At 50.8% G+C, this 13,088-nt stretch overlaps 4 protein-coding genes across 4 annotated transcripts; 3 read left to right on the top strand and 1 right to left on the bottom strand.

Annotated features, from left to right (window-relative positions):
- Positions 1 to 156: 156 nt before the first annotated feature.
- Positions 157 to 1,191, top strand: M438DRAFT_266306 (uncharacterized protein; the record flags this gene model as incomplete). The annotated part of the gene is made up of 1 exon (XM_029900096.1): positions 157 to 1,191. The coding sequence occupies one exon, from the start codon at positions 157 to 159 to the stop codon at positions 1,189 to 1,191; it is 1,035 nt and encodes a 344-aa protein (XP_029764321.1).
- A 454-nt stretch (positions 1,192 to 1,645) lies between these two features.
- Positions 1,646 to 6,452, bottom strand: M438DRAFT_332588 (dicer-like protein 1; the record flags this gene model as incomplete). Its single annotated transcript, XM_029903523.1, has 6 exons — positions 1,646 to 1,939; positions 1,995 to 2,147; positions 2,197 to 2,914; positions 2,972 to 3,375; positions 3,449 to 5,582; positions 5,632 to 6,452. The coding sequence occupies 6 exons, from the start codon at positions 6,450 to 6,452 to the stop codon at positions 1,646 to 1,648; spliced, it is 4,524 nt and encodes a 1,507-aa protein (XP_029764320.1).
- Positions 6,453 to 6,962: 510 nt separating this feature from the next.
- Positions 6,963 to 8,021, top strand: M438DRAFT_372399 (phosphatase 2A-associated protein; the record flags this gene model as incomplete). Its single annotated transcript, XM_029908342.1, has 1 exon — positions 6,963 to 8,021. The coding sequence occupies one exon, from the start codon at positions 6,963 to 6,965 to the stop codon at positions 8,019 to 8,021; it is 1,059 nt and encodes a 352-aa protein (XP_029764319.1).
- A 2,611-nt stretch (positions 8,022 to 10,632) lies between these two features.
- On the top strand, positions 10,633 to 13,085 carry M438DRAFT_362936 (MATE efflux family protein). The gene is made up of 4 exons (XM_029907613.1): positions 10,633 to 11,961; positions 12,012 to 12,641; positions 12,691 to 12,756; positions 12,809 to 13,085. Exons 1-4 carry the CDS (start codon positions 10,828 to 10,830, stop codon positions 12,917 to 12,919), a joined length of 1,941 nt encoding a protein of 646 aa, XP_029764318.1. The 5' UTR covers positions 10,633 to 10,827; the 3' UTR covers positions 12,920 to 13,085.
- Positions 13,086 to 13,088: the final 3 nt, after the last annotated feature.

Raw genomic sequence — 13,088 nt, 5'->3', positions numbered from 1 at the left:
ATTAGATTGATAAGATGGATTAGATGCGACAAGGCAACCCCGCAAAAGGCGGCAACAAAAGTTGAAACTGGGGAATTTTTCTTGGTCGTCGGACGGGCTTCACCTTGGTGGCATGGATCTACTCGACACAGGTTGAAGGAGAGCAAGCAAACAACGATGGGATCCAGCGCAAAAAAGAAGAGAGAAAAGAAGCAAGACTTCCAAAAGACCAAGCTCAAAGTCGGCAAGACAAAGGCCAAAGCCGCAAACTTTACCGACACCAGTTTCAAGGCCAAGTCGATTGTCCTCAACCAGCAGTCGCTGACTGCGGCCGCGCCTTCCATCGACCAGCAATTCACACACCAGCTGTCGCTCTGCAGCTCAAAGACCGACTCGCAACGTCGCGATGCCATCAACTACCTCACCAACACAGTCGCCGAGCGACCGAACAACCTGCCCCTACCCGTGGCCACCATCCTCCCCAAGATTCAACCTCTGATCCTCGACGCCTCCAACTCGGTGCGCGCCGCACTAACGAAACTGCTACGCGCATTACCTCCCGCTCACATCGCTACCCATGTCGACCACATTCTCCTCTACGTGCGCGCAGGAATGACCCATCTCGCTGCCGAAATCCGCACCTCCTCCCTCGATGTCCTAGAATGGCTGCTCCAAACTGCTGGTCAAGAACTCGTCTCCTGCGCAGGCGGCTGGCTAAAAACCTTACAATGCTTCTTGACATTACTGGGCTGGCAATCAAGCAAACAAGAACAAGCAGCCGGAAACTGGTCATCTGAGCGCGCTGTAAGCTTTGGGAAACCGGGCTCTGCGGCCTCGAAATTGTTGATCAAGCAATTGAATGTTTTGACCATGTTTCTGAGGGCTGGTTTCACGGATGCGACTAGTGCTGAGGATGCTGGACCGGCGAATGCTTCTTGTTTCCCGCTGTGCAGTACGGAGCATCAAGTTCTCTATGCACGCTCGAACCCCTTCCGCGGTCTCAATCTTTTTGGAGCACCCAAGGATGCAGAAAACGCCATGTACGACGATGCCGAGGCGAGGAAGAGATCGTTCGACGATGTCGCTGTCCGTGCTGTTGCTCGTGGCATTCAAGCCGCAAAGCAGGAAGGAGGTGAAATCGGCAGGGCTGCTTCTGGATTGGAGAAGGCTCTCGTCGACGGTATGGGCGAGTTCCACAGAGATGTGGAGTAGATGACAGGGATGCTTCTTCGATCATCTACAAGTTCACCAGGCAAATCTACCAAAAGCCTTGTTTGTGTGACACTCTCTCCTGGAGTATATACACACAGGATTATGAGCACTCCGCAGCCTCATGCTTGTCCCTCAATCAACTTGCGCCAGAAACTTATATTCTCCATGAACGAGGAATCACTGGCCATGGCCCTCGAGCCAAGGAGGACATGTTATCAGGGGGCTACAGGAGCTGTGTCTGTAGCACAAGATCCAAGATAGTCGTGGGGCATATGGGTCGGAATGAACTTTCTTTTCAGTTGCTAGCTAGCGAACGGCAAGTGACTATCGAGCAAAGTTGTTCGACCCTCTTATCTGCATTTCTTCAAGTTCCTGCCTCTGATATCTCTTTTGACAAATGTGCTATTCATGCCATGCTTCTGGAACGTTGGTACGGTTGCAATAATCCCATGTCTCAAGCTGTACTGCTGCCCTCGTCTCCGCCGTCAGTGTCTTCACGACAGTCACAGCCATACTTGGCTCGGAACTCGTAGGGAGCAACACCTTCGAGCACCTCCACTGCCAGAATAGCTGCCTTGATGTTGGAATATCTGCCAGACTTGGCTCGCCAGACGCCGATAGGTTCATGATCATGGATCATAACCCCCGACCAGAAGAGTGGTTGCATGCCGTCGACAGTCTCCTCACTATTGAACAAGTTGTATTCATGGCAACCAAAGTGTTTCTGCATCACGTTGTGAAGTCGAGTCTGATGTCACCCGTCAGCGGCTGAAAGGATCATGTGGATCTTCTTGATCACTTACCACAGGGTGATTGTTTGCGTAGTCGTCGTAGATCTCCATGTCTGTGAAAAATGGTTTCATGTGCTCGTCAAAGAAGCGCTGTACGACGGTGTAGTCGAAGTCGGCATCAATGAACATGGCACCGACGTATGCTTCAACTATGTCAGGTAGACACTAGATCATGTTAGGACATGGCCACAGAAGAAGTGGTCACGGTTCTCACCTTGGGTCCTTCCTTCACCGTAGTCCAGTAGTCCATTGCTCCATGAGATGCTGCTTCCGCATCTGTGATGTCAGTGACATAGTTTGCGATTTGTTGACGCAAAGAATCGTGGTTGAAAAGAAGATGCTTCCAGAATCCAAGACGGACACAGACTGCTCCAAGAAACTGATTGGACACCATCGCCATCTTGTGCTCGGTCAGCCACTGAGGATCCTTATCAGGATGATTGTAGAAAAGATGGGTGATGCTTGTCATATCAAGAAGCGAGTCGCCCAAGAACTCAAGTCGCTGGTAAGACGGTATACCGGCAGACCAAATGTTGGGGTAGGAGGGATGATGAAAAGCAGCCTGGAGCAAACGCGGATATCTGAAGTGGTATGCGTGCTCCTTTTCTACTCTTCTAGCGAGTTCAAGGTTCGCAGCTCTGGCATCGGCTACCTGGTATGCTGGCTTCTCATATGTGCGAGAATAGTCTTTCCATTCCATCATGGTATGGTCAGGGCTGTCCACAAACTTGGTGACAGCCTTGACAGCATCACGCCAGTGTTCTGGCCGCCATTTTCCAGGCTTATCATGAGTGAGAAATGCGGCACCCATGAGTGCTTCGCACACGTCTGCAATTGTCTTGTCACCGAGTGCATGCTTCATAGATTCAGAGCCGTTCTTGTTGGCGCCTTTGCCTTGCAAGAGCTTTAAGTTACTGGGATACCACGTGCGTCTACGTGCTGTTAGCTCAAGGGTCGCCTAGAGACAGATCTTGATTGTACAAACTTACCGAGAGAATGAGCTGCTGCGAATGTTCTCGTAAAGCCTGAGCTTCTGCGCAGTGTTGAAGAGGTTTTGGTTGCAAAGAAGCAGCATGCGTTTCACGTGGAAATCGAATTCATTGTCGTTGGGGTTTTGTGTGAACGTGGAAATCGAGGTGGCCATTTTCAAGAAACAGTCCCCCAAGAACTCGAGACGTTCGTAGTTCTTTCCCATACCACGCTGAAAGTTGATGCGTTCATGGTTCCGATGCTCTTCGGTATTGTCAGAATCCTTGGTGATAGCTTCTAGAGCTAGAGGTAAATCCACGGTCAGATCAAGTTCTTCACACGTCTCCATTGCGATGAGGTAGTCATCAATGCGGTGAATGATGGCAGGGAAAACGTAACAGGTCGCTACCACGGGAGTTGGTAACTACTAGTCATTAGCTTTATTCATCGAATCCTTGCCTGTGTACATGCAGAAGAGATGGGGAGTGGGTACATACAGAAGAGATGATGAGTGGCTCAGGACATATGAAGCTTCGAGTCTTTGATCTTTCTTGCTCTTCCTTGTTAGTAGGTTCTGCGAGCATGTTACGTCTGTGTAGTATCTTTTCGCCTTCCAGGACAGGTTGATTGGGATTCCAGCAAGTCTTCTTCTCCTTGTGTGTCTTTTGCCACAGACTGACGGTGTAGTCGATAATGTCAGTCTGTCTCTTCGAAGCAATACATCCTTCAGGAACGGGATCCGAGGGTTTGTACTCTGGTGCAACTCTCGAAGAATAGAAGCGTCGACCACCGTCCCACTGATCAACATAGAACTTGTCTACCAAAAACGAACCAGGCATCCCTGGTGACCATTGGAAGCCCTTGTCGTTCTCATAGACGTAGTCTACAGTTGCCCAGTCGATGAGTTGGAAAGGATCAGCTTTGGCATCAGGGAACTGATTTGACTGCCCAGATGGTATCAGCCAGTAAGGCGTGTTCATCACATCAAATTCATACGTCTTGTTGAAAAGATCTTTGAAGATACGTAGTGTGAACAAGGTGAATTTGGCTAGTTCGACTTCGGTGACTTGACATGCCGTAGCGAACGATGTCAATTTCACATCTGTCCTGCGAGCGTCGTTCAGAAACAAGGGGAACTCGGGGAAGTTGGGCATCGGCTTTCTGGTGACAAGGAATAGAGGCTGGTGAGGACGCTCTAGTCCCTGCGGCATGTTCAAGTGAGTGAGATACACTGTGGTTGGGACCGAGTTGCGTCCATCGTCCCAGATGTGAGGCTTGATACGCAGATCGTACATGTCGGATTGCTTGGAACTCAGAGCTAAAGCTGCGTTGCGCATCGACGGCAATTTCTTGGTGTAAATTGGGACGAGATTAGGGTCAAGGTGTTTTGACATCACAAGCTCTTTGCAAGCCTTGAAAGCTGCTGAGCGCTTCGCAAGAGATTTCTTTGTCATGGGGTCGCCAATTGATGAGCGCACAGGTGAAGGGTCAGGAATGATGACTTCACAGACAAAGCGCCCACCTTGATTTGTAGTGATGTAGGTAGGCTGTAAAGCTTCCTCGCCTTCCTTGGGGAGACTGTCGACGAAGTGTGATAAGATCTGAAGGGCTGAGCCGAAAGTGATCTTTGCGCCAGTGCTTGGAACCACATGTGTAGGATAGAGACTGACCATGTCTTGAGTAAAAGTCATGTCGTGATCACCTTCAAGTTGGCGATCGGCCGGAAGAGCTTCGCAGAATGAGCGCATGACGTGCTCCGCTCCCCGATTCTCGGACAGTATGGTGTCGTGGTCCCAGTTGTTGACCTCTCTCATATGCAAAAACTTGGAGTTCTTGTGTCGGGCACGTCCACGCGATTGGACGTATTGAATCATTGTTTTACAGATGTCGAATCTGACGACCAAATTGCAGTCCGGAATGTCTAAACCTTCTTCGGCAACCGAAGTTGCGAATAGGCAATTCAGCTCTCCTTTGCGAAACTTGATGAGTGTGACGACTTGGTTGCGGAAAGTAGACTGAACATCGTCGAGACGGCCATTTCCAGCCCCAATCAGTAAACCGGCACTGAGATGAGTGCTGCCGATGGTATCAAAGACTTTGTGTAACAAGTAGGCAGTGCTTCTTTGCTCTACAAAGACAATGCAGCGATAGTCTGACGGGCGTTCGTAGTGATGTCCGAGATAATTATAAAGTTGTTGGACTTTGTTGCTGAGATCCGAGAGATCAGCTCGAGGTCTTCCGAATTCATGATTGGTAACCATATCCATGGCTTTTCGAATCTGTTCTACTTCGAGATCGGCCTCGTCTGTAGAGCCATTCATACGTGCAGCTTTCTCAACGCGAGACTCTAATTTTTTTGATCGTTCCTCAGCTAGGGCGAAACCCCAGTAACGATCGGCACACCATTCTCCGAGATGTGAACGGATCTTCACGGCACGTTCAAATATGTCGTCGAGGAATCTGACACTACCAAAGTGGTTCTTCAAATCTTGATAGAGTTGACTTGGTGCGGGAATGGCTGGTGAGGTTGTGTACGACAGTATCTTCTCATCCGGCTTCGTGACTGCGTTCTGTAGCAGGGCGAGGTCGCGTGCAGTAGCAATCTTGCTGTTGAGGATGTTCTCGAGATCCCTGCGCGGTCAATTGGTATATGTACAATGACCTACACAAAAGGACTTACCTGGCAGCTTGGCGCACATCGACTCTTGCATCAACAGGCGAGGCTGTCATACCAAAGATTCTAGGACGAGCGCCCTCATCAACATCGGTCAAGTAGAAGTCCTTGATGATCTGAGCATACGCATGGCCCTTTTTGGCATGATGGGCCTCGTCGAAGACCAGTAGGTTGATCTGGCGCATGGAGATGAACGAGCAGCTTAGACAGCTCTTGAGGACATCTGGAGTGCAGACGATGACATGGGTTTTGGCGAAGCGTTCTTCCCATACCTGCTTGCTCCACTTATCAGTCATCATTGCACCGCACAATCTATCAACATCATAGTCGAGATTGCGCTCTAGAACCGCGAATTGTTGAAAGACAAGCGGGACCGAAGGCACCAAGAAGAAGGATATACGATGCGGCTTTCCTTCCAGACGGGCTTGGAGCTCCTGCTCGATGGTATGGCGAAGAAGTAGAACAGCAATCAATGTCTTGCCTGAGCCAGTATCCAGGACGGCGATGGTATTTTGATGAATTGCGCGCTGATAGAGATCGAGCTGGTATTCTCTGGGGGTGGTGATGATTTGGGTGGTCTCCTGACTAGCAAGCAGCTCACGGATAGACAACTCCTCATCTGCAGTTGCACGATTGACCTCCTGAGCGACTTTGCGGATATCCTTGATAGCTGCGCTCTGTAACCATGACTGGAAACGAAGTTTGCGGGTTCGACGTTTCTCGGTGGAAGAGAGGGCAATGGGGGTTGTGTCGACGTCAGCTTCGCCATCGCTTTCGCTGTCGGGGTGATGGTTGTGCGACTTTTCCAAAGGTGGTGAGGCTGCCATGCTCAGATGGCTGCGTCAAGGGTTGTGTGTAAGAAAAGCTGGGGCTGTGGGTGACAGACAGAAATGGAAGGAGGAAAAGACGAGAAGAGGCGAAAGGTGGGTGGCACGATGTGTGAAAGGTGAGGGACAGGCAACAGCAGACGGAAGGGACGACACTCTTTGTTGAAAGAAGTGATCGGATAATTGCAGCAATGAACCTGTCAGATGCAGGGAGCCACCGACACTACCTGAGGTGAAGAAATGGGTTGATCTACGCGGCAAAGCAAACACATTGCCACATCTACAATAACTCTCTCGATGGCGATTTACGAAGGGATACTCACGATCCAAGGCAGAGTAGAGTGTAGCTGAGATTATGGAGGGAGGTGATAGAGAGTGGCGGGAGGTTGATGGAGGTGGGCGAAAAGGTGGCTGGCCGAGTTGGGCGTTTCATGGAGCTCGGATGATGTCAAAAGTTCCACCAAAATGGAAAGCTCGACATTCTACATTCTACACAAGCAGAACAACGACATGTCAGAAGAACCGCAAACACTCAAAGGAGCATGGCAGTCGGCCGAGAACAAGCGCAGGCAAATCGAGACTTCTTGGGAGACAAATACACCGGCCCACCAAGCGCTGGTAAATGCCGCCATCAGCAGCTACGAGCAGTGCCTACGCATCCAAGACCAAATCGCCCTCTTCAGTCCCAACGAGTCTCTGGAAGACATTGCCACGAATGACTTGCATCATCTGCTCTCTCAATACCGTCTCGCCGACCTAGTCCAGCGCCTGTCCTCTCAAGACCGCAAGGCCGTTTTGCGCCGCGCCCAAGACTCGTACGAGAAGTTCCTACGACAGCTGGATCTGTACGACATGCTCACCTCATCCGATCTGAAACTGCTCGAGCAATACCGTGACTCCCCGACTACCTTCTCCACTGCCTCGACGTCAGATCCCGCCGCCCGTCGCGAAACAAAGATCCTCCGATTCAAGCAAGAGAAGGACCTGAAGCAAAAGCTACAACATCTGCAACAAAATCCTGCTGCCCTGCAAAATGACGACGACATGTATCGCAGCCTACAGTTGACACAAATTGAATTCTGTGTCCACCAGACTTATCAATCTCTGGAGTCAATAGCCCAAGAGCTTCACATCCTCTCACGCGCTCCTCCGCCACCACCACCTGGTCAAGAATCGTTGCCTTTTGACGCTAGAGAGCGTTACAAGAACAACGACGGCTACTCGGAGAAGCTGGACGGCCCCATGTCTGCTGGTCTCTCAGGCCCTATGCTAAGCAAAGACGGCAAACCCTTGCGCCCATTTACACTTCTCAACACCCGCCAGACATTAAAAGACGGCGTCTTCCGTCCGGACCACAGTCTCCCCACCATGACCATCGACGAGTACTTGGACGAAGAGAAGCGCCGTGGTGGTATGATCGAAGGAGGCGGTGCACAGTCTGGTATTAAGCCAGAGGTGGACGAGGATGACTTGGACAAGGCCGACGAAGAAACCATGAAGGCCAGAGCTTGGGACGAATACGTCGAACACAATCCCAAGGGCTCTGGTAACACTTTGAACAGAGGCTGAGAAGGTTTCGTCTCCTGGTCCGGCTTTCGGATCATCTGGAACACTGTCTAGGTAAGGCCATTCGAGTGGGCTCTCCGGGCTCCTGGACCGAGCAACATCTGAGTGGAGGGAACAATCCATGCACCCATCTGCTAGCAGAAGTCAAGTATATATTCTCTGTTCAAGTTGGCTATCGTCTTTGCGACGTAGTCGGTCAAACAACAAGAAGTATACAACTCAAGTGTCTCATCTAACCTCGGTTTCATTACATGCTCCCGGGACGTGTATGACCTCGTTTTCTTCTTCGCTTGAGGCAGCTTTTATGATAGACTGCCGATCACATCAAGTTATGGTCAAGTTCATGTTCACGTTGAGCTCAAAAAGCCTTGCTCCGATTGAGGACCATTTGATGATCTGATTGAATTTGTAGCTTTTCTTGTACGGAACAGCCATCTTTTCAGGAAATGCCTGCGACATCTAGTCTTTGTATCTGTAAAGCTGAAACATCTGAAAGACATTCGAACCACAACTGAACGACCCATGTGATGCATTGCTTGAGACCTCTTCTACCACTCAGCAGCAGCAGCAGCAGGAGCAGCTCCCCATTCCTCACCAGTGGAAGTGGCGGCAGTAGTAGAGTCGGCGGCGTTCATCCAGTCACCCTCAACGGCAGCAGGCTCAGAGGTGGTTGCAGCAGCGCCGCTGTTCATCCAGTCATCGGATCCGGAAGGGCCAGCGGTGCCGTCATCGCCAAAGCCAGCATCCTCCTGGACGACATAGTCGGCAGGGTCTGTCTTGCAGCGACGGACAGTGTGGCCAGCTGAAAGGTGTTAGCAATTGAGGTTCCAGTGACGCGCACAGTCAGACTTACAAAGACCGCACTGGTTACAGATGACCTTGCTCCAGTTCTTGGCTGCGCGACAGTCACGAGAGAAGTGACCAAGCTGATCGCAGTTGTTGCATGTGACGTTAACGGCCGACCTGGGCTCGGGGCACTCGCGAGACATGTGGCCCTGTGTGTTGCAGTTACGGCAGGTGACAACAGTAGGATTAGGGCAGTCGCTCTTGTTGTGGCTAGCAATCGGTCAGTAGAGGTTTTCGTAGCAGTGAGACGCATGGCGTTCATACCCAGTCTGGCCGCAGTTGAAGCAGGCGCCTGTCATCTTCTTGGGAGCGGTGCACTCCTTAGACATGTGACCAACTGAAGGAGAGTTAGTAGACATATCAGTGAAGAAATCGAAGATACTTACGTTCACCGCAGTTGTGGCAAGCGTTGGGGTCAATGTTCTCGTTGTTCTCGACGGGATAGCCATTGCGAAGGGCTTCAGCAGCTTCGACGACGGCCTTGATCTTGGCCAATGCAAGTCTGTGTCCCTTGCTGCGGTCATGGGCAGCTCTGTCCTTGGATGCGAAGGTCTTCTCGCAGGGTTCGCAGCTGTAGTTGGCCGGCTGGATGTTCTTGCGGCCAGGGTAGGGATGGGACGAGAAGATGTCGGCCATGGTGTTGATGAGAAAGAAGTTGGTTGATGAACAAGAAGTAAAGTGGATGAAGAAGGGCAGGAGGAAGGTCTGCGCTGATAAGTAAGGGAAGCGGAGCGACTGGTGAAATCCAAACTTGGTGAAGCGGGTTGTGGTGAGAGCAAACGCGGTGCGCAAACAAACGAATGAAGCAGTCAAGTGAATCTCCCGCTTGATCGGGCAGGCGCGTATGGTTTGGTCACTCCCTTCCTATCTTGTGCCTTCACCTCCAACCCTGCAATGATTCTGGAGTTCTAAATCAGATTTACACTTGCCTTTGACCAAAGATCCTTATTGTATGCCGTAAGACATCATGAACCATGAAGATCGTGGTCAACAGGCCTCTCGAACCGGTAACATCGAGATGCTGTGGCGTTTCACAACAAGGTCAATGATACCTATCGTTGACTCGGGTCGTTGTCTTGGTGTTTACCTCCATTCATCAGCTTCACTCGGAACCGTAAGTTTCTTTTCCTTCGGTACCTCACTGGTGTGGTTCAGGCCCATATCGTCCTCGTCACTGCCTCTACAGCAAGTGCTAGCTCGACTTCTAGCTGTAACACACGAAGATGCCAGATCCCAGCGGTAAGCTCAGAACCATACAGCAGAGTAAAAGTACCAGCAGTCGCAATGAACATGGTTCGTTCTGCCGACGCCTGTCAACCCTGTACAGCGGTCATTCATCAAGAGATCGAGCATCGGTCTAAGAACTTGTTTACTGCAGGCGCTCGTACATGGCGTCCTGTAGACCACTCTCATAGTGAAGAAACCATACCTTGGCTGCTGACTGGCTTGGAGAAAACGAAGCCTGGTGTAACCCACAGCCACGTCCAGTGGTCTGGCCTGAGATGGCTTTGATATACATCGGTCGCGGGACTGTTTCCTACTGGACCATATCTCCTCGCCTGATGACTGTCGAATCGAGACTCAGTATTGAGTCCGATGGATGTCTGTACATGGCATGCTATGGGCTGACCTCGTCGAAGCTGACGTCGGAACTGCTTGCCCGACTAGGAAACCTAATAGCACGAGCGTCGACCTCCACACTCCAACGGTGTGCTTATCGCGCTAAAAGCTTTCCCGTCACGTAATTTAGAGTTCCTCGACCAGGTCGCGGGCAGGACGGCAAAGGGTCCCTTCAATGCTCATCTATCTAGGCGAGGGCCTGCTCGATATGCCCTGATAATCTCGTCTCAGCCTGTCTTTTTTCTGCTCGAATACATCTTGTTCTTTTCAGTATCATCAAATCTACCAACCTACTTTCCTGATCTGGAGCACACAACGGCCAAGCGACCGGCTCAACAACGCCATGAGTAGACCTGCAACCCTCAGCACTTCCTTGCGATCGGCCAATGGCTTCCTTTCCTCCTCTCCCCTGGCCCAGGAGTCAATCTTGAGGGACTTGGCGGATGCTGAAGGAGAGGAAGAGGAAGAATGCCACAGGACCAACAATACTGCTGATGGAGATCAAGACTTCGGGCTCGGCCATGAGCAACACTACTCAATGGCTGGCTCCTACCGGAGAACCTCCTACGTCGCATCCGGTCCACGACCACTCTTCCCCTCCGCACAAGCGCCCGAGTCTAGAAGAGCGAACGGACAAGACCGCGAAGCTGCCCTCGCGGAAGAACGAAGCCTGTTGCGGGACAATCATTTGATCCATCCCAAGCACCCTCGAACCACAAGTACCTTGTCGAAGAAGCCCAGCGGACTATTGAAAAAGTCGTTTGTGACTGGATTTGTACCACGGAAGGGCGGCGCTGACGAAGAGTCGGCTGTCGAAGATGGAGGGCCGAACGAGAACACTTCTCTTCTTGGAAACCCTGCCGAACCATATGGAGGCATAGATACTCCAGAGAACATCGACAAAAGATGGGAAGAAGCAGTTGCATCGGGAAAGATCAAGACGACTTGGCAGAGAGAAGCAATTGTTCTGGCGAGATATTCTCGATCTCTGATCTTGACCTTCCTCCTTCAATATTCCTTGACTGTTACCTCGGTCTTTACCGTGGGTCACATTGGCAAGCTTGAGCTAGGGGCCGTCTCCCTTGCCAGTATGACTGCTACTATCACCGGATACTCTGTATATCAAGGATTGGCTACTAGTCTTGACACTCTTTGTGCACAGGCATACGGCTCTGGCAACAAAACTCTTGTCGGACTGCAGCTTCAACGTATGGTTTACTTCTTGTGGGTTATCACGATTCCAATTGCAATCATTTGGGCCGCTGGACCGAGTATTATCGGCGCGATCGTGCCTGAGAAAGCGACTGCCGAGCTAGCAGGACAATATCTCCGAGTCCTAATTATTGGTGCTCCAGGGTATGCTGCATTTGAAGCTGGGAAAAGATTCGTGCAAGCACAGGGAATGTTCTCGGCAACCCTTATCGTGCTTCTGATTTGCGCACCTCTCAATGTGTTCTTGCACTGGCTTTTTGTCTGGGTACGTCTGAGCCCATGCGATCCCTTGATCACTACTAACAATCACAATAGAGATTGGGATTTGGTTTTATCGGGGCCCCAATTGCTGTGGTGATCATAGAAAACCTCATGCCGCTCTCCCTGTTCCTCTACGTCCGTTTCTTTGGCGGTATGGAGTGTTGGGGTGGTTTTAGTAAACTTGCTCTCCGGAACTGGATGCCCATGATCCGCCTTGCCCTCCCTGGTCTGGTCATGATCCTCGCCGAGTATCTGGCCTTTGAGATCTTGACACTCTCGGCGAGTTGGATCTCACCAACACACCTTGCAACGCAAAGTGTCCTCAGCACAATTTCCACCATTACCTATCAGATCCCCTTTCCCATCAGTATCGCAGCGAGCACCCGTATTGCCAACCTGATTGGTGCCACGCTTTCGGATGCTGCCAAGGTCAATGCGAAGGTCTCGTTGTATGCAGCATTGTTTGTTGGTATCTTCAACATGATCTTGCTGAGCTCCACTCGCGAGTACATCCCCAGACTATTTACCAACGATGCCGATGTTATTGAGCTCACTGCGAAGACACTTCCTTTGAACGCTGCGTTTCAGCTCTTCGACTCTCTTGCAGCTCTGTGTAACGGTATTTTGCGTGGTTTGGGTCGACAAGAGATTGGTGGTTATGTAAATTTGTTCGCGTACTACGTGGTAAGTCAATATCACGACCTCGACTTGAACCATGTATTGACAAGTGCAGATTGCTATGCCGATCTCATTCGGAACCGGTTTCGGCCTTCACTGGGACCTCTATGGACTTTGGGCTGTAAGTGTTTTTCTACTGTGTGCTTGTAGACTGTTACTGACGGAATTCTTAGGGGCCTGCACTTGCACTCGGAATCGTAGCTGCTGTCGAAGGCTGGTTCATATACCAGACTAGCTGGGAGAAGGCTGTCGAAGAAGCACAAGAGAGAAATGCGATGAGTTAAGAAATCGCTTGTAACTGTGTTTCTGCATTGTACATGTTGGGCAGACTGGCGTGTACTACATAGATGTTCTAAGCAGGTCTCTCACGGGACAAATGCGATTGAGCTTTTCAAGGCTATGTTTCGATCTTGAATCACTCTGTGCATTTCAGCGGGAGCAGATTGTCCTCAT

Source organism: Aureobasidium pullulans (assembly GCF_000721785.1).
Source record: "Aureobasidium pullulans EXF-150 unplaced genomic scaffold scaffold_3, whole genome shotgun sequence".
Classification (NCBI taxonomy): Eukaryota; Fungi; Ascomycota; class Dothideomycetes; order Dothideales; family Saccotheciaceae; genus Aureobasidium; species Aureobasidium pullulans.
This window is presented reverse-complemented; position numbering and strand designations above follow the sequence as displayed.

What these genes read in the sequence shown, in the direction of transcription:
- M438DRAFT_362936 (XM_029907613.1), top strand. Translation starts at nt 10,828, where the DNA reads ATGAGTAGACCTGCAACCCTCAGCACTTCCTTGCGATCGGCCAATGGC. An exon ending in TGCACTGGCTTTTTGTCTGG is followed by an intron (nt 11,962 to 12,011) that starts GTACGTCTGAGC and finishes CAATCACAATAG; the next exon opens with AGATTGGGATTTGGTTTTAT. An exon ending in ATTTGTTCGCGTACTACGTG is followed by an intron (nt 12,642 to 12,690) that starts GTAAGTCAATAT and finishes TGACAAGTGCAG; the next exon opens with ATTGCTATGCCGATCTCATT.